Source organism: Scleropages formosus, chromosome 9, assembly GCF_900964775.1.
Source record: "Scleropages formosus chromosome 9, fSclFor1.1, whole genome shotgun sequence".
In the NCBI taxonomy this organism is placed as follows: Eukaryota; Metazoa; Chordata; class Actinopteri; order Osteoglossiformes; family Osteoglossidae; genus Scleropages; species Scleropages formosus.
Genome location: NC_041814.1, coordinates 10,274,815 through 10,298,703, shown reverse-complemented (window position 1 = coordinate 10,298,703; position 23,889 = coordinate 10,274,815). Strand labels below are relative to the sequence as shown.

General features: G+C 43.1%; 3 protein-coding genes across 8 annotated transcripts in view; 2 read left to right on the top strand and 1 right to left on the bottom strand.

Moving 5' to 3' along the window:
* The first annotated feature begins 89 nt into the window (after positions 1 to 89).
* On the top strand, positions 90 to 4,974 carry LOC108919070 (retinal Mueller cells isomerohydrolase-like). 2 transcript variants are annotated; one of them, XM_018726814.2, is made up of 14 exons: positions 90 to 191; positions 558 to 640; positions 1,140 to 1,290; positions 1,902 to 2,009; positions 2,292 to 2,433; positions 2,519 to 2,666; positions 2,750 to 2,831; positions 2,999 to 3,131; positions 3,235 to 3,374; positions 3,464 to 3,593; positions 3,704 to 3,818; positions 3,964 to 4,058; positions 4,155 to 4,266; positions 4,372 to 4,974. In XM_018726814.2, the coding sequence occupies exons 1-14, from the start codon at positions 133 to 135 to the stop codon at positions 4,518 to 4,520; spliced, it is 1,647 nt and encodes a 548-aa protein (XP_018582330.2). In that variant the 5' UTR covers positions 90 to 132; the 3' UTR covers positions 4,521 to 4,974. The 2 variants fall into 2 exon arrangements, with proteins under 2 accessions (XP_018582330.2, XP_029110618.1); XM_029254785.1 differs by having other exon boundaries at positions 3,701 to 3,818.
* Positions 4,975 to 5,002: 28 nt separating this feature from the next.
* Positions 5,003 to 14,663, bottom strand: LOC108919069 (methylcrotonoyl-CoA carboxylase beta chain, mitochondrial). Of its 3 annotated transcripts, none has more exons than XM_018726813.2 (13): positions 14,638 to 14,663; positions 13,882 to 14,044; positions 13,190 to 13,386; positions 12,407 to 12,585; positions 12,244 to 12,324; positions 11,934 to 12,112; positions 10,038 to 10,230; positions 9,857 to 9,948; positions 7,930 to 8,086; positions 7,355 to 7,477; positions 7,116 to 7,240; positions 6,668 to 6,749; positions 5,003 to 5,105 (listed from the first exon to the last, which is right to left on the bottom strand). In XM_018726813.2, the coding sequence occupies exons 2-13, from the start codon at positions 14,004 to 14,006 to the stop codon at positions 5,019 to 5,021; spliced, it is 1,620 nt and encodes a 539-aa protein (XP_018582329.2). In that variant the 5' UTR covers positions 14,007 to 14,044; positions 14,638 to 14,663; the 3' UTR covers positions 5,003 to 5,018. The 3 variants fall into 3 exon arrangements, with proteins under 3 accessions (XP_018582329.2, XP_018582328.2, XP_018582327.2); XM_018726812.2 differs by having other exon boundaries at positions 14,600 to 14,655; XM_018726811.2 differs by lacking the exon at positions 14,638 to 14,663 and having other exon boundaries at positions 13,882 to 14,108.
* A 5,744-nt stretch (positions 14,664 to 20,407) lies between these two features.
* The window catches only part of fnbp1l (formin binding protein 1-like), a 40,112-nt gene continuing 36,630 nt past the window's right edge, over positions 20,408 to 23,889 (top strand). For 2 of the 3 annotated variants that reach the window (XM_018726749.2, XM_018726748.2), the window contains exon 1: positions 20,414 to 20,760. In XM_018726749.2, coding sequence (XP_018582265.1) covers positions 20,737 to 20,760 — 24 coding nt within the window. In that variant the 5' untranslated portion in view covers positions 20,414 to 20,736. Of the gene's footprint in view, positions 20,761 to 23,889 lie in introns of all 3 variants that reach the window. The other variant, XM_029254760.1, reaches the window with a different exon arrangement.

Sequence of the window (23,889 nt, the reverse complement as noted above, 5' to 3'; positions counted from 1 at the left end):
CTGGAAGGCAACCATGAATGGAAATTCTTAGGCACAAAGGGATGGTTGTTCGGCTGCCATCCGATTGGCCAAGGAGTTCCTTTTGCTCCTCACAGCGGAGTCTGGGAAGGCAACTCTAAGTATAAATGGTCCATGTTTCTTACAGACAAGAGAGGCAAACGGTCAGTTTCACACAGGAAAATGGTTAGCCGGTGAGTGATTTTGACCACCAGCTTTGTTTTATTACCTGCTGTGTTACTGGTTTGTAAATATCAGCATTGGGGCAGAATTATATGTGGTACAAATGGATCCACTAGCATTCATGTTTTATTGTATGCAAAAGCTATATTTCCATAAAGCAGCATGGCAAAATTAGGCTGCCGTTTTTCTCCTTCACATTTAACTTTTCATAGAACCGTACCTTGTTTGTGATGTTTTTGTTTACCAGCAAATGTACTAATCAACAAGTCACATTGCTGTTTGTACATCCTTGTTTCTGTTTTTACATGTGTAATTGTTACACACTAGTCCTGGCTTATGGTATTATCATATTATGTATTCTTTGCCTCCGATGGAAGAGTTGAACACCCTGCTGGTGGCTACAAGAAAATTTTTGAGACGTGCAAAGAACTAGCAGAGCCCATTGAAGCACAAGTTACAGGTACTTTACATATAATTGTAATCTTTTTCCATCTTTTGTGTGTCTTTGTGCTCAGGGGTTTATGCAAGGGAGGTTTTCCTTAAGTCCAGAGTCCCAAAGGAAGGAATTTATTGCAGAAAACACTAATTATAAATATTAGTGTTATTAGTAAAGAGTATATATTATATGCAATATGTCATATACTAATATCATATGTGTGTGTATGTGTGTGTGTGTTTGTAATAAGATTTTCAGAAAGAAAAACAAGTAAATGTTAAGTTAGGGTCCAAAATGTAGTTTTGTAATTGTATGTACTGGATAAGAGTAACTTGATGGGTTCCACATGTCTGAAGAAACAGAGCGTCTGAAATAATGTCAGCGTGCAGTGTGTGGTTACAGCCGTCCTTGCTGTCCTTCCTGTCCCCACACAAGAGAACATTGTGTTTCTCTTAAAGTTGGCCTTTGGGATTTGTGTGTGTGTGTGTGTGTTCAGCCTTTGGCGTCTCCTCTGTGTTTCCAGGCCAGGTTCCCCAGTGGCTGACAGGAAGCCTGCTGCGTGTGGGTCCTGGCATGTTCGAGGTGGGAGACCAGGCCTTCCATCACCTTTTCGATGGCCAAGCCCTCATACACAAGTTTGACTTGAAGAACGGCAAAGTCACCTACTACAGAAAGTGAGGCTGTTCGTGATAATTGTGTGCAGATCCCTTGAATCGTGAATATGGTATTTCTGCAATATAACAATATGACCAGTGTAACATTCATCAGTATTTGTTTTTTCCTTTAAAATTTATAAGGCCCATAATGCTGCAGAAATACCCACCATTCACCCCAGGAAAGAGGATGTGGGAAATGTGCTAATAACATTTCTGCACAGTGTTTATGTACTAAATATAATACTGTTTTTTGCTAACTTGTTATAATGATACTCAGGTTGATATAAAAAATAGAAATTTGTTGGACATTTCATACATGTCCATCCAACATGTCAAAGAGAGGAAAGCATCTAGTCGTCATGTTTACAAAAACAAAATTGTGAATTAAAAAAATTATATTAAAAAATGAATGCAATAGTTTTTGCAAATACTGTAATTTTTTAAAAATAGTTTACACAGCTCATTGCTTTTGAGACGAGACACCTAAGGCTTAGGCTCTTTTCTTGCGTTCATCTTGCCATTGGTACATGTCCATCTGCACCAACTGAATTTAATCATTAATAAACCATTTATTGCTGCTGCTAGTAATTATGTATTGTAATTCCTTTTTTTTTTTTTTTTTTTTTTAGATTTGTGAGAACCGATGCTTATGTGCGAGCCATGACAGAGAATCGGGTGGTCATCACAGAGTTTGGCACCACTGCTTACCCAGATCCTTGCAAAAACATCTTCTCTAGGTCTCTTCATTAAGTCTCTCTTGCTTGTTGGTTGTTCCTGTGTCAGGTACTGGCTGAAGGGAAATGGGGGCAGCAGGAGGTATGTTAGCTGCAAGGGTTGCCTTGTAGTCGAACCATCTTTGATTCGAATCCCACACCTACATTATAACAATTAACCAAGGTACTTACCCTAATGGATACAGTGAGAGTCCTCCTAAATGAAGGCATCAGCTACAGACTAATAATGTTTTATCACTCAATACAGTATTTGTACATTTTAAGTGCAATTTTGATGTGTTATAGGTTTTTCACATATTTCCAAGGCATTGAAGTCACAGACAACTGCCTAGTGAACATATATCCAATTGGCGAAGATTTCTACGCATGTACAGAAACAAACTACATCACAAAAATCAACCCAGAGACTCTCGAGACACTAACAAAGGTATATGTTCCACAGTCTTGTATATATTGTTAAAACACGGTAGTCGTGGCACCAAGCAAAAGCTGTGCAATGATTGTGTTTTCAGGTCGATCTTTGTAACTACCTGTCCGTCAATGGGGTCACAGCTCATCCTCATATCGAAAAGGACGGCACTGTGTACAACATTGGAAACTGTTTTGGGAAGAACATGACTCTCGCCTATAATGTTGTCAAAATTCCACCCATTCAGAAAGGTGTGTTCATAGACCATTACTTACTAACAGGTTGTGCCGCTGGTTTCTGGCGCTTCGTCGCTAACTCCTCACTCTGCTCTTAGACAAGTCAGATCCGATTGAGAAATCCAGAGTTGTGGTCCAGTTTCCCAGCAGTGAGCACTTCAAGCCTTCTTACGTACACAGGTTCGTCCCATTGTTCTCCATCGTGCCAGTCTTGACACGTGAGGAATCTAAACGGATGCTCCACACAACGGTTAATTGAATATATGGACTAGAAGATGATTCAGGAGAAGAAAATCTGTTTGTATAATAGGTACCTTTTTAAGTCACTTTTTTATTTTTACCCTCAGCTTTGGAATCACAGAAAACTACTTTGTCTTTGTTGAGACTCCAGTAAAGATCAACCTGCTGAAATTCCTTAGTGCCTGGGCAATACGGGGCACCAACTACATGGATTGCTTTGAGTCTAACGAAACCATGGGTGTGAGTCCTTAACTTCATTTGGATCTTATATTATTTAGTGCAAATTATTGTGGAAAAAAACGTGATTTATAAACTAATGTAACAAACGCACTATGCTTCGTAGACTTGGTTCCATCTGGCCAGCAAGAACCCAGGGGAATATAAAGATTATAAATTCAGGACTTCTGCCTTCAATCTGTTCCATCACATCAACTGCTATGAGGACCAAGACTTTATTGTTGTTGACCTATGCACGTGGAAAGGGTGAGGGCTGATGTAAAAGCAGAAGTTTATCTTAAAATTCATAGCATGACTGCTTATTACTAGTGACTTTCTTCTGTGCTGAACCACAGGTTTGACTTTGTGTACAACTACCTTTACCTGGCAAACCTCCGCAACAATTGGGAGGAGGTAAAGAAATCAGCCATTATGGCTCCTCAGCCAGAGGTGAGGAGATATGTCCTCCCTCTCACAGTGGACAAGGTGAGTTGCTGGTCTTACCTCATGTTCTTACCTGTTCTGATGTCTGAATAGAACTTACTTTTTTGCACTCCTGCAAGGACTGTATCAGTGAAATGTACATGTCCCAGCAGAAGGCAAAGGGAAAGAACCTCGTTTCATTAACCTACACCACGGCTATTGCGGTCCTGCGCAGCGATGGAACGATCTGGCTGGAACCAGAGGTTTTGTTTTCTGGCCCCCGTCAGGGTAAATCCATTTTTTTCTGGTATACTCCTTGTGTCAGAGATTAGGAACCTTTAATTTTGGTCACCTTTCTTTCAGCTGTGCTCAGTGTTTAGCTGGAAATCAAGGCCAGATAATCTAAAGTACTGCTCATCAAATTTTCTTGAAGCCTTTGAATTCCCCCAGATTAATTATAACAGATTCAACGGAAAGGACTACATGTATGCCTATGGACTTGGTCTCAACCATTTCATCCCAGACAGGGTAGGTACACAGTGAGAGTTTAAATACTGGAAATATATTCTGAAATTAATTTTCCTCAAAATATTAATGTTAATTCTCCTGGTTCCTGATTCCCAGATTTGCAAACTGAATGTAAAAACGAAGGAAATATGGGTCTGGCAGGAACCAGACTCTTATCCCTCTGAGCCACTGTTTGTGCAGACTCCTGGCAGGCTGGAAGAGGATGATGGTAAGCATGGAGCAGCCAAGTGTAGCCTTCACAGCAGGCCTGTCAAGCTTACACCAGGCTGCTGAGAGAGTTCATCGTGACATTGCAGGCTTTCCCTCTTCACAGGGGTTCTGCTGTCCATTGTGGTCAGCCCTGGGGCGGCCCAAAGGCCAGGCTACCTCCTGATTCTCAATGCCAGGGACCTGACAGAGATCGCCCGGGCTGAGGTGGAGGTCACCTTTCCCGTGACCTTTCACGGCATATACAAAACTTAATCTCACCGAGACACAGAAGAATCACTCCAGAGGACTGTCAGGCTTTACTCCAACTTCAAACCCCAACTAGGCATCAGCCAAGGTGTTTTCTTCTTATAGCCTACTTGTTGTCCATTCTTAGTGATTACAATAACAGTAATAGTTTTAAATTTACTGCTACTTCAAGTGTCGAGATGTGACTTATAAAACTAAAATTGAACAAATAAGAGGCCAGCAAAAAAAATTGTCCAGTATTTAATGAAAAAACCTTTGTTTAAAGAGATTACCTACATATTTTGTAATAGATGTTAACTGGTATGTTTATCCTAAATCTATCCATTATATCAGTTAATTTTGAAAGTAGGTCTTCTAAAAGAACGTGTAGACCATTATATGTATACATTTATTCTTTATTCTTTTAAATCTATTATCCTTTTATTTAGATCATTTAAAACACTTTTTTTCCCCCCCAAAAAGCAACATCCTGTAGACTCAAATGAAGACCGATGTCAAATGGGTTTAAAGCCGTAGAACAGGAAATCTCCTATTTCCTCGGGAAATATGGTACTCCTGTTGTTTAATGATCTTCAAACAGCAACTTAACACCTGAAGAAAAGGTTATTTAAAACTGTCAGAACCTAAGACTGAAAGTGAAACAAGTTGCATACAAATTAGTGGTCTAGTAGAGTCTGAGCTCCTCAAAACATGCAAGAAACAGCATGAATCACCTCTCTATAGCTTTTAAAGCACTGACATCAATGAGCATCACACTGATTTTTGTAGTATTTCCACTGTTGCTTTTAACTGAATAAAATGTATGCATAAATTTCATCATTTGTAATTGAAATGGATGGGTTGCATGGTGGCACAGCAGGTAGCACTGGTGCCTCAGCTTCTGGATTTTGGACATGAGTTGAAATCCAGTTCAGTCTGTGCGCGCTATTTGAATGTTCTCCCTGTGTTTGCATGGGTTTCCTCCATGTGCTCAGTTTTCATCGCACAGTCTGGTGTTTTAAGTGAACTCATGACTCTATAAATTGCTCCTAATGTGTGAAAGTGTGACCAACTGTATGTAGCTACCCAGTGATGGACTGGCTTCCTCTCCAAGTTGTTCCCTGTCTAGCCTAGCATCCTGTGCTTCCGGAGCAGGCTCTGGACCTCCATAACCCTGACTTAAGCAATAATGGATAGTGAGCGATAACCACCATTGATAAATTAATGATTACATTTAATGGATTGCTGTGTGTCTCGAGTTTACATGCTCTCCCTGTGTTCACGCTGGATGTTCTCCCACAGTCCAAGCAAGTGACTCTAAATTTCCTTCAGTGTGCGTGTAAGAGAGAACGAGTGCGTGTGGGATTGCCCTGCAATGGACTGGTGTCCTGTCCAGGGTTTACCTTGTCTCATGGCATATGCTTCTATAGCACCATGACCAAGCACTGGACAAGTGGTTATAAATAATACATATATAATTGCAGTGGTTGACTCCTGCCAACTACAGGTGTCCTTGACTCACTATGGGGTTCCTTTCAGTTAATCCCATAAAAAGTTGCAAATCCCCTTACATTGCATTATACGAGCCATAGGGATACTGTACAATTAACACATGAATGTTACGTTCTATAATACAGTTGTGCCATATTTTTTGCTAACTTACATTATTAATGCTAAATACTTAAGAGTACAGTATTTTCATCTTGTACTATTATTTTCACTTGTATTTCTAAATCTATTGTCTTGCACTTTTTCTTTCGCCACCCAGAGAACAACTTTTTCAGTTGCTACCCATTTTAAGTAACTTGAAGGGAATCACAAATGAAAACTTTTGTAAACAAAATGCAGCCGCTGCTAGACACTCAAACGCTGACTGAGGCTCAAACAATAAGAAATATGTTTAGACGGACGGCCAATGTTTTCGAACAGATGAAGTGGTCATCATTAGATATTATGACCAAATGGTGGGACTCAGAAATAATATAATACAGTTAATGGGACAGGCCATTGTATGACTAGGTTGTTGGAAGTCATCAAGAATTTAAACTGTGTTCAATGCAGCAGAATTCCACTTCATTTTCATCTGACAACACAGCTCGAACCTCACCTGCAGTTTAACCCGCAGGACAGCAGAGTGGCACTTTTTTGGGCTTTTTTTTTCTCTTTTTTTTTACCTTTCTCGTTTCTTGGGGCAGAATCACCCCATCATCCCAGAGTCGTCCAGATGAGAAGAATGCTGAGCTTTCCTCTTCCAGCCTAAAGCAACAGAGCACACACATTGTATATGCACTTCAAGCAAACAGCTTGAAATATTAGAAATATTTTTTCTAATAATATAAAATATCCTAATCATCATTATTATTGCTATTTAATGACATAGCCAACACACAAAACTACACAACTGGATATTTTAGCAGAAAAACACAAGTTATCTATTTCACTTAGGGATACAACAATCATGCCGACCTGGGATATGAACCAAAAACCTTCAGGTAACAGGTGTGTGTCCACATTCACGCTACCTACCAGCTGTACTCAACTTTTTTTTTCCTAGATCAATGTAATAATACACATGAACTGGTAACCCAGTCCACAGTGTCTTTAACTTGATGCTACACGCACCTCTCATTGATGGCTGTGATCTCCTCTTCATCGTGAGTGAGTGTTCCAGAGTACCCAGGTGCCACCAGTGACACTCTGGCATTGGGCCACAAGAAAAGGAAGTTTGGGTCAAATGCTCTACCACACTGTAAGAAAAACATATCAAAAACACTGCACTTACTATTTTTGTCCCTGCTCTATATTTGCAATTTATTTACACCTTGTATACCGCAAAGAAAACACACTAGTTGTCCGTGTACCATAGCGTAACTGTCTGCTCCATGGCAACCTCCAATAATCACAGTAATCTTTGGTATGGAAGCACATGCCACAGCAGCCATCATGGAGCTCTGCGCCTTCAGTCCGTTGGTATTGGACTCTGCCTGGAATTAACACCATGTTTTACATCACTTTAAAAATGGTACAATGACAGTATGCTGCATTCCAAACAAAAAGTCCTGCCAATACTGTCAAAATACAATCTGGACCACATAAAAGAGTTTGAAACCTTGACTTCTTTTCCTTTGCAAGAAACTGCAGCAGCTACTTGAACACTGACACAATAGAGTACAGCAGACAAAATGTAAATGCCTTAGCAGTAAAGCCTAATACTGTTCCAGACTGCACCAGCAGACTGACTTTATGACTTTAATTACACTGTAGTATCATCAGAGCCAAATAGTGTCAACAATGGATTTCTCTTTTAAGTCAGCAAGATAGGAGATGTCAAACAAAGAACTGCATATAAATTTTATTTACACTAATCTAATGCCTTCAGGTACTTCTGTTTGGCGAGGTTTTTACACAGTCCCTACGCGGATGTGTTGGGGAGTACCTGAGCTGGAGTTAGGGTTAGTGCTGGACATGGAGGTGTGTTCTGCAGGAAGACTATGGGAATATGCCTCTGGTCACAGAGCTGAATAAAGTGGCTGCCTTTCAAAGCAGCCTCATACCTCAGCTCTCCGTTATTCGCCACAAAGCCAACTAGATGCCTGTGAAAACAAGAGAATATGCCTTTTTATTGGGTTACGCTTTGATTACACATTCGGGTTAGTGCAGCGTTGCTCTCGGCAGACTTTAAAACTTTTAAATGCTTGCACTAAATTGAGCTTCAGGCAAAACATTTTCACACACACATTTTCAGAACCGCTTGTCCCTTACGGGGTCACGGGGAACCGGAGCCTACCCGGCAACACAGGGCGTAAGGCCGGAGGGGGAAGGGGACACACCCAGGACAGGACGCCAGTCCGCCGCAAGGCACCCCAAGCGGGACTTGAACCCCAGACCCACCGAAGAGCAGGACTGCGGTCCAACCCACTGCGCCACCGCACCCCCCTAAAACATTTTCATTCGCTGCAAAATAAGTAAGACAATTCTCAGTGCTGTCTCATTCACTCCAGTTCTCATCGCCTCACCTATCTTTCCTGACACGAAGCACTATATACTCCTCACATCTGAATTATTCCTCTACCAGCCACTATGGGAAATAAAAAAAAAAACATTTTTCTTGCCTTAAACATCACTTTGTGGTGACTTACGGTTTGCTACGTTAATAACTAGAGTAAGCAGGTACTGAAGGTTACTTTCTACCTCTTTACCTTTTTTTAATATCCAGATTTACTTTAACCTCTATTGAAGTTTCTCACTTAATGTATATTGTATTCAAAATTATAGCAATTTAAAATAACAGATTCTTTTTATAAAACATTAATAAACATGTAGTAAATGTCAAGAGGAGATTTATCTTCTATGAATCCTCTACAACAGTCTCCTTTATACTGTATCTATCAGTAGACATTCCTCACTATATATTTTTGGCATTTTCTCCTGGGGTCATATCTGCGACAGTTACAGTGTAACTGAGTATGTTACTCTCACAAAATTGCTTCTCAGACCACCATGGATAAACTGCCTTTACTACAGTATTCATTAGTTTTTCAATGAAATTTTCCATTTGATAAGAAAGACTTGTATACCGTAAAAACCCTATTTAACGCCCCCGGCAGCGTTAGATTTTCCAAAAGGGGGGGGTTTATTAGAGGTCATACGGTAGTGAAATCGATCATCATTTCTCTCCCTAAAAAGCTCATGCAAATGCCGCACAAGTACATCGGTATTACCCCCTAGCATCCTGAGTGAAAAAGTGCTTGAGGATGTTGCCGGGGGTAGTGTTGGCCTTGCTGGGTGTGAAATTTCGGATTCTGAATCTGACCACTCGTGTGTGACAGACGTCGGGGAGGCATCGGATTACGATAGTCCCGGACATTAATAAACCAGTGGATTATCTTTGTTGTTTACAGTGTGTAAATGTGTTAATACAGTTTAACAGTTGTCAATGTCAGTGTTTTTCACGGAAGTTTGACATGTTCACATAGTTATTAATGTGTTTGTAAATTGTTTCATGTTATGGACTACGGAAGAGAATGGGATTTAAAACTTGGTACTGGTTAGTTTTTTCCATTCTTTTCTGATTACTCGAAAAAAATATACCGGGTATTTTCAAAAATGGGTGGGGGCGTTAAATAGGAATTTTACGGTAGTTCCATTTTTTTAAATAAATATAACATGTAATCAAACTCCTTCTCAAGTCAAGTATTCCCTTTGCATTTTTAAAAGAAAACCCTTATTTTAAAACATGATGAGGGACTACTTTTGCTGACTGGTAAAAGCTGTTCATTTGCCCCTTCACGGAAACACTCCCATCGAAAGGATTTCAACAGATCCCCCAACCCTGGCCATGCAGCAGAGTGCGCAGCTCTTACCCTTCAATTTTGGCGAACCCAGTGACGAGTGTGGTTCCATAACGGGCTTTGAATTCTTGAAACTTGCTTCCATCTGTCAGACGACTCAAAATCTAAACATGACAGGAAGTATGCTTGACAAGTCGCTATAATGTTTTGTGGTGCACTGTGGTTACTGGGGTAAGGAAAGTGCTGTGCTCACCAGTCTGACATCCAAGCTGTGGTTGTAATCCTTCGGAGCTAAACCCTTCAGCTCCTCCTCACTGTGGAGCGGCTGCTCCACGCTTAACTCCCTGTCCTCGGGAAGGTCATAATTCAGGGTAGAGATGATGTTTCGGGTACATTGGTACGCCTCTTCCTCCATGACGGCAAAGTGGTCCACACAACCACTAACTCTAGAAGGGCACAATTTTTGACATTATACACTAGTATTACACTTCAGTGAAAGTATTGCACTAACATATTAAGAAAAATCAACAACACGTCAGCAGCCAGTTTCTGTCGCGAGGGGCCGCGACGCCACGTGCCACCCTGCCTACTCCTGCCGCCTGGTGTACATCGCACCCAACCTTCATGTTGGACCTTGCGAGTGGCGGGCCCACATGGCCCCCCCATGTTGCCTTTTCAGGCTGAGCCCAGCTGGGTTCCGTGGGCTGCCCGGCCACCAGGCGCTCGCCTAGGAACACTACCCCCAGGCCTGGCTCCAGGGGTAGGTCCCAGTGACCCTATTCCGGGTAGGGTAAACATTCTCCTGTTTACTTTTTTCATGGAGGTTTTGGATCGTGTTAGTCTGGATCATCACTCCAGACCTGTTCACCTTGGGAGACCCTACCAGGAGCATACTGCTCCCGACGATATAGCTCTGGAGATCCCTAGATCACACGAGCCCTTCCGCCACTCCAAGGCCCCGATCCAGAAAGGGGAGAGAATTTGCCCCAGGTGGAGGAGTTTAAGTATCTTGGGGTCTTGTTCACGAGTGAGGGGAGAAGGGAGCGTGAGATTGGCTGCAGACTGGGAGCAGCGGCAGCAGTAATGCAGTCGCTGTACCGGATAGTAGTGGTGAAGGGGGAGCTGAGCCATAAGGCGAAGCTCTCCATTTACCGGTCGATCTACGTCCCTACCCTCACCTATGGTCATGAACTCTGGGTAATGACCGAAAGAATAAGATCGCGGATACAAGCAGCTGAAATGAGTTTTCTCCACAGGGGGTTGGGACTCACTCTCCGTGACAGGGTGAGGAGTTCAGCCATCCGGGAGGAACTCAAAGTAGAGCTACTCCTCCACATTGAGAGGAGCCAGCTGAGGTGGTTTGGGCATCTGATAAGGATTTCCCCTGGGCGCTTCCCTTTGGAGGTATACCAGGCACGGCCAACTGGGATGAGACCCCGAGGCGGCCCAGGACCCGCTGGAGAGATTATATCTCACAGTTGGCCTGAGAACGGCTGGGGATCCCCCAGGCTGAGCTGGAGGAAGTTGCAGGGGACCAGGGCGGTTGGGCCTCTCTGCTCTCCCTGTTGCCACCGCGACCCTACTAGGACAAGCGGGAAAGAAAATGGATGGATGGATGGATAGGATGGACCACGTCATTAAAAAGCCATTAAAAATCCGGCAGCATCTGAAGGACCTTCAACAGTAGTATTTGACTTTGACGGACTGAGTCCAGGAGGTTTTCATTTCAATCTGGCTTTACATGATACAACCATCCTATTTAACTTAATGCCCTGAACGGATCATTTACCTGCCTTTGTAAGCCAGGGTTCTTAACCTGTGGGGTGTGAGGTGCCTCCCAGAAAATGTATCATACTGCTTTCTCACCAAGTATGATTCCAACATTTAGAATTCTATACAGTATATTTAATCAGTTAAATGCTTTACTTTTATATGCTTTCTGTATTTGAGGACTTTGCTAGAATAAAATAGCTTACATATGTCTTGATTTCACTCACTGATTAATTTGGACGATGGACTGGAGCTTTAAACATTAAGTTCACATTCAGGTGAGGTGTGGGGCTAAAGATGTTACGAATCCCTGTTCTAAGCTCTTACTGGTGTATGGAGATCTGGAAACCCTCACTCACATAATGACTCAGTCACTTACTCTGCATGCAGCTGAGCACCACCAAGATCTTCAGGGGACACTTCCTCACCGGTGGCTGCCTTCACCAACGGTGGCCCCCCCAGGAATATCGTCCCAATTTTATGTACTATCACAGCTTCCTCAGCCATCGTAGGGATGTAGGCACCCCCCGCTGTGCATGATCCACACACTACTGCTACCTGCACAAACAATACACATATAAAAGTATATACAGAATATGTGTCAACTTCATGTGTAACATTAAAGAGTTTGTAAATATATGATAAATGTTACCATGTTCCTTACATCTGGCTAATGCGTTTTGGTTTACCTGTGGAATCCTCATGGCAGACATTATGGCTTCATTGTAAAATGAGCGTCCTCCTTGGTTTTTGTCGGGGAAGATTTCTGACTGTTATCAACATGAACAAATCCGCAATGATGAGTCAGTCCTAAACACTTGTAAAAAGGCTGCCTTTGCATTCAAGTGTTACCTGAAGAGGCAGGAATGCGCCTCCACTATCGACCAAGTACACGCACGGCAGGCGGTTCTGGATGGCCACTTCCTGGGCTCTGAGCTGCTTCTTCACAGAGATGGGGTAAGCTGTGCCACCCTTCACAGTGGCATCGTTGGCAATGAAGACACACCACAAGCCACTGATTTTACCAATGCCTACAAATGGCAGCAAATAAAGAAAGGGACGGGTTCACCAACACTAAAGTATCATGTGTCCTGATGGCAGAGAAGAGTCGTCTTGCATTTTCATTGTTAAAATTTATATTTAAAAAAGAAAAATTGAATAAAATAAGGGTAGTTTCACAGCACAAAGTTGTGATGCGTATGCATCTAATACTTCTGTGTGCCCTGAGTTTACCAGTCCATAATAATGCACAATTTCTCTTTCATGTAGGAATAGGATCACTTAAGCGTCATTTGAAATTTCCATTGCCTGCTTCTTCAGCACATTTTTTAACGCTTCTCTACTTTCACATTCAATAAGGCTTGCTAGGTGTGCCTTCAGTCTTATATTTAATTATTAATGTAGTCAACAGAGCCTTAAAGTTTTTTTTAGGATGAACAAATCAAATACTTATCCCTAAAGGGAGAGCCAAACTCTAGACCCCGTGCACTTATTTCAATACCGTGACAAACCCTAAGGAAGCACTATATAGTTCCTCTGCGTACACACAGACATCGTACGGCTCTCAGTCACACACTCCTGCACTTCAATACACTCCTAAGGTGCGAGTGACTGAGACAGCAGCCTGAGAATTACCAGTGACACAGCCAGCAGAAGGGATGTCCCCATAAGGCAGGCCCAGGCCGGCGAAGGGGGACAGTTCCAGGCATCCCTCTTCATCCAGAAGCAGACGAAGTCTGTCCCGCACCACCAGCTTCTTGTTCCTCTGCGTGTGCCGTGCGATCGCACTCTCACCCCCTCCCTTCTGCACCTTCTCTTGGTACTCCAGGTACCTGCAAAAAGTCGCCAGATCCGCACTCCATCAACGCACTCATTCTTACCTTTACTCAGTGAAACTTGCTTCCATCTGTCAGACGACTCAAAATCTAAACATGACAGGAAGTATGCTTGACAAGTCGCTCATAACTGCTTGTCCAAGATCAGGTTCCAGTGGTCCGCAGTCTATCCGGAGGCACAGGCTGTAAGGCAGAGCACACCCTCTTCGGGACACCGGTCCATCGCATTGCAATCGCACACACTCATTCTAGTCTTAGACAGCCACACCACAGACAATCATTAGTCACCAGTTCACCTGAAACACATCTTTGGATTGTGGGTGACAGTTGATTACATCGTCTCGCTGTTTACTACAATATTACCCCACGATACCTCAATTTTCGGACATGTCCTTGCAAAGCGTAACTGAAAAACATGCAAGAGTGGCCGGAGTAAATGATACGTTGAAGAGCTGCCGAGTCCATCCAGTTTTTTTTTTCTTTTTCACCCACCTTTGATGACACTTTGCACTGTTTTGCAGGTTGGTCTCATAAACATGTCGATGGATTGGCAGAAGCGGTTTATCCAAAATGGGGAAGGTGCTGGGCAGTGGCCTCCTCTGTGCTCCAGTGCTCATCAGACAGGCCCACGGGGAGGCATGTCCACGTGGCCATGCTTTCAGTGAGTGTGTGAAAGGATGCATGGTGGGTGTGTGTGTGGGAGAGAGAGAGAGCGAGAGAGAGAGAAAGAGAGGGCGAGAGAGAGAGAAAGAGAGAGAGGGTGAGGGAGAGAGAGAGAGAGAGAGAAAGAGAGAGAGAGATCCCAGAGCCTGGTGCTGTCCTACCCACAATATATTATAACATATGTTTCTTTATTACTTATAATAATAAATATTACCCTATATGTCCAAAGCTGTGGAATTCACACTAATTAGTAATTACGCACAACTATTTATTTGTTTAAGTTTAGGTTAAAGAACTACACAGCAGAGACAGTACAATGCCTAGAATGGGCAAAAATTGGAAAAGATTTTAATTTTAAGTTAGCAAAAGAAAACGAGAAGAGAAGTTGTGCATGACTGAAACTTTAGTTGTTAGTTCTCCAGCAACTAATTTACTAAACTACTTTGAAAATCAAACGCCAAAAGTTTGATTCTTTTCAACTGAGTTCGTAACTTCTTCTTGCAAAAATAATAATAGTAAAAAACAAACTTTGCTCTACATTTCCTACCGTCACATACATGTACATAATACCGTATGTTCGCTTACATTCGACCGAAGTCTGCGGCGTTACATTAAAAATTAGCCGGAGGGAAACGCACATAAAATGTGTCACATAAAAAAGCATCCGGAGGGAAGCGCAACGTAGAAGTGCGCGCCTGTGGTGCCTTAGCGGGGGAAAGCGTGAAATCGACCATTGGAAAAAGGACTTCAGCCTGTAAATCTGAGACAGTATTAACATTTATTTATCTTTATGCAATGTGCATTATAAAGTTACATTACCAAATTTACAATGTTGTACCCTTTTAAACAGCCGGGTATTTTTAGTGTATAAGTTCGGCTAAATTACGGTTGGTCAAGGAGAACTGCACTGAGTGGGATTGGAACCAACAACCTCAAAAGATCACCAGTGTGTTACCAGCTGCCGGCACATACGTGTGCAGTGTGTAGTTATATCTCCTGAGGGGGCGCGGAGTTTATTTTCTGTCCACACAAACTGTTAAGACATTATCGAATTTGCAACCAGGTGGCTTATTATGATGACAATTTTGATGCTGCTGCAGACAGAACACACACACACACATTTTCAGAACCGCTTGTCCCACACGGGGTCACGGAGCCTAACCCGGCAACACAGGGCGCAAGGCTGGAGGGGGAGGGGACATACCCAGGACGGGACACCAGTCCGTCGCAAGGCACCCCAAGCGGGACTCGAACCCCAGACCCACTGGAGAGCAGGACTGCGGTCCAACCCACTGCACCACCGCACCCCCTCAGACAGAACATATTTTTTTAATAATTGTGATACTACATATAATTAAGATGTACAGATATACTGATTGCTGTGCAGATATTCTTTTTCCTGGCCTATTGTATCTGCTAGGGTTAGATGGCAAATGAAATATTAATTACAGATGACATATATCCTTATATTTGCTGTGTAATGAATACTAGGGGGGTGCGGTGGTGCAGTAGGTTGGACCACGGTCCTGCTCTCCAGTGGGCCTGGGGTTCGAGTCCCGCTTGGGGTGCCTTGCGACGGACTGGCGTCCCGTCCTGGGTGTGTCCCCTCCCCCTCCGGCCTTACGCCCTGTGTTGCCGGGTAGGCTCCGGTTCCCCGTGACCCTGTATGGGACGAGCAGTTCTGAAAATGTGTGTGTGTGTGTGAATACTGGAGAAGTAATTATTTAACTAAGAAAGTTGTGCATAGTGGTAAAAGTGGTGTGCAGTTACATTTACTCCATTATTTGTACTTCATTACATTTATCACATGGACTTGCATCTTCAGAGCAATGTTGGCACCTATACTTTTAAGTTTTTAAAGAAAAAAAATATGTTTTGAAAAAAAATGAAGAAGAAAATAGTTTTACTCCATTACATTTCCATCCCCCTCTTCTTGTTACTTTTAAAATGTTCACTTTTAATATTTTGATTTTCTTTAAAGTTGAGTACTAGTAGCACATCCTTATTGCCTGCTGTCTTCTGCAGATTTCACTGGCCATCCTGTACTGCTGAGAAATCACAGCTTAATGCTGAATTTCATACAGCCTCAGATGAGCACCTACCGCATTCCTGCCAGAAGTGATGGTGGCCGTGTGCTGGGCACCTGGTTGTCAATTATGAATTATAATGAATAAGATAAGACACTTTATTGTCACTGTATGCAATACAATGAAATTCCATGTGGCAGCCCCCAGAAGAGCAGCAGCAGAAAGAACACTTGAGACAAACAAATAAGTACATTTACATTCATTTATTTAGCAGACACTTTTCTCCAAAGCGATTTCCAGTGAACTCTATGTAGTGTTACCAGCCCACACACCTTATTCACCGTGGTGACTTACACTGCTAGATACACTACATACAATGGGTCACTCATCATAGATCAGTGGAACACACTCTCTCTGACACACACACAAGTAAATTAATAAAGGAATAGAACTTTGGAGTGTTCATTCCTTAGCATCCATTGATGGTGAATGTGTGTGATGGCGGCCACAACTCTGGGAAAGAAGCTGTTCCTCATTCTGTTAGTGCGGGATTGTATTGTCCTGATTGATTGTACTGAATGAATGAATGAATGAATGAGTGAACGATCTGGTCCTTTTAAATTGGAAATTCATACTTCTTCCTAGCCGCCATAAAAATGCTTCATGTAACTTCCGTCAGATGGCGCCATTTCCCCATTGAGATGAAACGACAATTTAGACTAAATCTGACATATTATTGTACATTTATTCTATTTATTCTCAGCGTTAATAGTGTTTTGTGCCTTTTCCCGCCGCATTCTTTTCCACAGACTTTGCCAGTGATGGAAAAACAAACTGACAAAACAGCAAGATATTCCCCTTCCGTAGTGCTCTAGTCATGCAGTGTAAAAGTACAGTACTGTGGTTTGGATGGGGGAAAGAAGGACGCACAGGCAGCGTCCATCACGAACGGTTTATTTAAACACCGGCACACAGTGAAATAATGCTCTCGGTCCGAAAACCCAGTATCCTCAAGAACCTGCGCCTCGAGCCAGCCTTCCCAGCCTGCTTAGCGCCCCCACACTCTCTCTTCTTTCTCCCCCTGGCAGCCGCAATCACCCCTTTATACTCCCCGTACGTCACCCGAATCCAACCAATTACAATCAACACATTTCCCGCTCAAACACGGTAACGCGAGTCGTTACAGGACTTTCAGTGACGTTTCCTGTCGATTAGTTTTGCAGCAGGCGGACACAATACTTGAACTTTCTCGATATTTCTCCACACACACAAGTCCAGCGCAGCTGGGGGTAAAGCTGCAGGCATCCAAGTCTGATTTAAGCCGTTGGCGAGCACGTCCAGTGCAGATGAGGAGGACACGACATGTTTGTAGACTGAGGCGCAGTCGTCGGTTGGGGCTCGGACATTCCTGTACGTTTGCTAAGCAGATAAATACACACAGAGTATTTAGACTCCTTGAAACCAGTGGTAAATGGAGTCTAATAAGTGCCTTAAATGCATTCATTTGGTGAATACCTGGTATTTGTATTTGTAAGCCCATGTACAAGGTGCACTCATTTTTTTTTTTTTAAGCATTTATTAAAACTTCATGCCACCCCTCACCCACGGAAAAAGAGGTGTTTCAGGGATCCATTGGCCTCCTGCTGAAGTTTAAGTCCAGTCACCTCACCCCTCCAGCCAGCCAGGATGAGTAGGTGTGTTAAAGGCAGAAGTGTGAGTCACTTTTGGAAGACATGTATCACGTCAGACACATGTGACTGCATTTATGGATGAGGGAGGGAAAAAGGCTGGTTGAGCTGTAGTGAGTGTGCATAAAATCCTCAAAGCTATTGCCAAACACACACACACACACACACTTTCTGAACCGGTTGTCCCATATGGGGTTACGGGGAGCCGGAGCCTAACCCGGCAACTCAGGGCGTAGGGCCGGAGGGGGAAGGGACACACCCAGGACGAGATGCCAGTCCATTGCAAGGCACCTCAAGGAGGGCTTGAACCCCAGACCCACCGGGGAGCAGGACCCGGTCCAACCCACTGCGCCACCGCGCCCCCCTATTGCCAAACGCTTATTTTATTAATCTGATGTTTGTTCAGGGATGACTTATACTTGTTAAACATTAACATGAGCACAGAGAGAGACAAACGGACAGAGAGAGAGAAAGACCGAGTGAGAGAGAGAGAGCAAAAGACACAGAAAGGGAGAGGGAAAGGGAGAGAGAGAGACAGAGAGAAAAACACAGAGAAAGAGAGAGGGAGGCAGAGAGAGAGTGAAATACAGACAGAGAGAGAGAGTGCAACAGAGAGGGGGACAGAGGAAGGGTCAGAAAGACAGAGAAAGAGAATAAGAGAGGGACAGAGAGAGAAAGACAGAGACGGAAAGACAGAGAGAGAGAGAGAGAGAGAGAGAGAGAGAGAGAGAGCGAGAGAGCCCCAGGACTCCAGTATGTGGACAGAGATCTCCGGAGTTACATGGTGAACATTACTGGAACAGTACTTACACACAAGAGCTGTAGTAAAGCACCCAGCTATATAACTGCATAATTTCTTTAAATTATGTTGGATTAAAAAGTAAATTATATAATAATCTTACTTGGAATACATTTGAAACATATAGATAGGTATTAAAAAAAATCTGTTTCACTCCTCTGGGTGGTTCCCTTCTCCCTGATCTTAGGTCCACTACATGATGAACTATATAACTACTGCTCACAATGGCAATATATTATATTATATCATATTATATTATATTATATTATATTATACACAAGGGCATCACAGTGATGTCCCATCTATACTTTGAAATAGACAGACGAGATCACCATTTTTTCCTCTTGTCGGTTCAACACCATCCTGGTGTCAGATGTTCGGTTGAAAAAAAACAACAGTTCGCTAAGAACAGAAATTCTGCTTCACTGAATCTTCACTCCCAGCTGCTTTTTACCTTTCCAGTGTCACGTGTGAGCGCAAATTGTCCGCGAAACGATACTGAATAGTCCAAAAAGCGATGCTGAGGAACCACTTACATTATATTGTACAGTAGTACTACTTTTATTCTATAGCCTGTGATATTAATATCTGATATCTGCAGTAATGTAATACCTTCTGCGTCTGTTGAATGCTGGTAATTTATACGTATATAGCTCAGTAATTAAGGTTTTGCACTCATGGGTAAATAAGATTGTTCGTCCACACAAGGCATTCCGCAAATTATACAGCGAGTAGAAAGTGGTACTGTATTTTCTTACAATTTATTTTTTAATATACAGACAAACCTCTATTTACGTAAATTCGACTTACGAAAACCCTGATTACAAACAAGGCAGAAAGCTGCATCTTCCCAATTCTTGAGTGTTTTGAGCCGTGAACGCATCTCCTCTTCTTAGTGTAGTGTCTTTTTTTTTTTACCCATTTCATTATTCACAATGATTCATGCCTGTGATAAACGTGCACTTTAAGGGAAACGAGAACCGACCTCGGAAGCGTACAGCAATCGATTTGGAGATGAAATTGAAAATAATAAGGATATAATAATATGAAGGTGAACAAAGATGATCGTCTATAGCCTATAGCAGGGGAACCTGGTTTAGCCTTCGACTAAATACTATAGTGAAGGATGCTGCAGTATAAGGAGCACGTGAAAGGAACAGCTGGCATGAAAACAACAATAACAGAAACGTCAAGGTACAATAACTGAGATGGAAAAATGATAAATTACGCAACAATAGCACCCTCTTGTGTGCTAGCATACTACCAGATATAAGGTAAGCGCAGTAATACTGTACGTGTACCGTTGTAGTCTATTTTTTAATTATATTTATGCTTTATAAAAATGTAAAAATTTATTTCATTAACTAGGCTTGTCTTATTACAGTATTTTACAGTATTTAATATGTCTGACATTTACTAGAGAATTATACTGTGTAATTTTTTTAATACCCGTTTGCACCAAATGAGAACGCTTGGCTCTAACGGAGGGGAAATCCGACATACGTACATTTCGAGTTACGTGAGGGGTTGAAGAACGCCCCATTTGCGTAAGTCGAGCGGCGTCTGTATATATAATTACAGGATGGATGGGATCCCTTAGTAGCGGTGCTTGACAACTATTCTATTTTGATGAAAAAATCCTTGTATTTTATTTTCGCACGTTGCATGCAACTGAAAGAAAACCTACGTGTTACTGAACGGCTCGGGTTTTACTAACGTTTTTACCGATGTCGTAATTAAGGTAAATTTTTTTTTTTTTTTTTTTTTTTAAATTCTGATCATTAAGCTTAAGAAACGAGAGTAAGTGTGTCCGGATGAACGCTAAACGGCAGCGGTTCACTGCAGCAGCCATTTCACAAATCTCTGCGTGGCGGAATCACGGCTCGCCGCAGCAGCGCGCCGCTTCCTCGTGGGAACCGCTCTCGAGGAACCCGAACCTCCCGGCGCCTCCGCGTCCTCCAACATCCCAGCTTCCTGTGCGAGCGTCGAGCGACGCGAATTGCCGCGCGCGGAGCCGGAGCGACGCGAAGTGGCGCGAGCGGACGCGAAAGGGAGCGAGAGAGGGGGAGAAAGAAAGACGGGGGACACGACGGCAGACGGCGGGGAGCGCGCTTCGCGGCGGACACACGCTTACGGTTGGCGAGCAGCAGCGAGACAGGCGCGGTTCGACATGAGCTGGGGAACGGAGCTCTGGGTGAGTGGAAGGACAACTTTTATTTCCTTTCTTGTCCGTGAGTAGTAGGAGAGAGCGCGTTCGAATGGAATTATTATAATATATAAGGAAAGGTGCCGCTTGTGGCTTCAGCGCAAACAAACACGGTTTACCTCAGAGACAACAAACAATGGAAAGCCCTTCCCTGCTGGGTGGACGGAACCGCTCACCTCTCACTCAGTCTGACTGCGTAAGGTGTTATGGCAGCGCATTTCGAACCAGTGCTACCTGTTTTCCCACCAGTTTCACGGTGTTGCAACGGTAAACGAGGTCCAAGGGCCACTCACACCCAGCTTCCCCTCCTCACGTCACGCACGCACGGGCTCCCAGGCGGTGGCGGCTCCGTCTCGCGGTGGAGCCGTAAGTGTCGACGCGACGGGCGTCCCGATCAAAGCGACACCTTTAGTTACCGTACCGACCAGTTATGTGCTTCAAAGTGCGGTCGTGCTTAGTGCCGTGATCATAATGGTGCGGCAGGCAGCCCGTCGTGTCTTTGTGCTCGGCTGCAGAGCGTGGTTACACTCGAGACAAACGCTTATTCGTTGAAAACAAACAAGTAAATAAATAAAAAACGTCTTGACCGCGGGACAGAGAGGAGCGGCGGCGGGCGGCTCTGTCTACCGGCTTCGTCCGACCCGCAGCCCGAGCATCCCCCAGCAACAGCACCGCGTCCAGCCCGACTCGGTCTCCCCGCGCTCCTCTCGCTCCTCTCGCCCCTCTCGAGCAGCACATGATCATACCCTGCGATCTGACACCGCTGCGGACGTAGACTAGAGTATATAGAGCAGCAAAGCGGTGTGTTGGGCTGCTCGTTCACACAATGTTGTTGCAGTGAATCAATCATGTGCGCCCGCGATGCTCAGGCAGAAGAGAATGTCGGGACAATGAGGTTTCAAGGCATAATGTCTCAGCGGATGGAAGGGGTGTTGCCCTCAACGAGGAGCTGCTCGGGCTCAGCTCGCACCTGCCTTAAAACCCCCACACGCACACGTATTTACATGTATTTTACATTATGCCACCATGTAAATGACACAGCTCCCTGCTTGGCGGGATGTGTCGGCGGCGCACGTTTTGCGTCCAGCAGGATATTTCGAGGCGTCTTTGTGCGCCGCATTGTTGTGGAGGCTCTGCTCTCTCGGGCTCTCCGTCTCCGTCCTGCCTCCTATTCTCTCTCTCACAGTCATTTTGCACCATGTTTTCCGTGGTCATCGTACCCTCCTCCTGCATGCTGTTTGAAATGGGTTCAGGTGAAGGGGGTGACAGTTGATTAATGTTCACATTAGGCTTTTAAAAGGGGCGAGCAAAGAGGTCAACCTGGACATCAGCTGTGAGCGAATTTGTGGTTGTATTCCTCACTGGCATGTTGGCATTTGTTCAGTTTTCACTTAACATCAAATGTCTTTTAATGAATTGCCTAGTCTTGTATTGCTCATTGCTTTGTTATTGCATTAATACCCAGTTGTAGGGCACCTCATATAAATTTCACAGGAATGTAACTTTTTACCTTCTTTGCTTATCTTTTTTTTTATTATGGTTTGATGTCTTAAATCAGATGTTTTCACTCCTGTCATCTGAAGTCAGATTCAAACAGAATAAACTAACCTGATAATGCTCAACAGACTATACAGTATTTATTAGTTAATAACAGGATTTTAGCAGAATTGCCCATAAAGAGATGTAAAGAACAAAATCCACTAATAACATTAATTCTCCATACATGTGCTCAAGCATAGGACACGTGGTGATGTGTGCCTTGGACAGTCGCATACTGTACATACGTCCAGCATGTCAGTGTCCTGGAGGAAACCCATGTGGGCAGGAATGCGCAATGCAAACAGCGGTATTGAAACTGCAATCATCCTTTTAGCCCATAAGAGAAATAATGTGTAGTTAGAAATGTTAATCCTAAATGTACTTTTTTTTTTCCCCCTCCCCTACGTGCATTTCGTGGGGTCATTGGGACATGCCTCTAAATCAACAGGCTATTTATTTACTGTATACATTTTGGCTGCAAATGTCTGGCTTTTTCATGCTGTTAACAACAAGAGTTTTGAATCCCTGTTACCTCTTAAATAAGTGGTGGCAAACTTGTGGTAAGAGCATAGTTTTCACTGTATGATTTCAGTTACTATCATGGAAACATGAATCTGTGGTGCTGCATGTCAGAGAGAATCTTCTGTATTTTTATTAACATGCATTTCAGAATTTTTAAACTACAGAATTGCACTAAGTGGGATCCTTTATCTGTTAGATAATTTATGTATTAATTTGGGAATTGCTTTGGATAAAAAAAGACTTTGTATGTGATCACAGTGTGTATGGTTGTCATCTATTGGCAAGCTCAAAGACCCCCATTGGGTCACAGGATTAATGCTATTGATTTTTATCCCTCAAATCCAAAGGATAATCTATCTAATTGTCTGGTTTTTAGCCTGAAGTCTGTTTTTTCATCCACACTCAAGCACATTGAAACTTCTTTGTCTCACTGGAAATTCTACAACTTTTTTTGTAGTTAAAAGCATCCAGATTTGTCCTTGGAAATGTCAAGTGAATTGCTTTTCTCATTGAGAAAGAATTTTGGAATATTTAGGGGAAAATATTATTGAAATTATACACCAAGAAGATTCAGTGACTGTGTGTTTCCTTCAGCCTTGAATTAACAAGAGACATAAACATGGTGCGCACACATTTCCTGCTCATAGGTTTATCATCACCGAAAGGTATGTTGGTTCCTATTGCTGTCCTACCGTATTTTTAGTAGCATTTTCAGTACCAAGTAAATATTTTAGTAAACGTGCTGTAGCTAGGCTTTTGTCAACCTTTGCTTTAAAAACATTTTAGATGAATTTCAACTGACATGTCTTTCCAGCTCTTCTCCAGCTATTCCCAGAGATATAGGACACTTTGGTGCTGTGCTTTGACTCTTTTGTCCACTTCATCCCAAACTACTATTGCACAGCAGCACTCGGGCTTTTGACTGGAGGCGTGAAGTACTCCAGTGACTTATGGAAGCACTAAATTTATGTAATTGAGCCTTGTAATAGTGGGGTACCTTCTATCAATATGTATTTCATTCCTTCATATGATTATTCTGTTCAAAAAGCACATGTT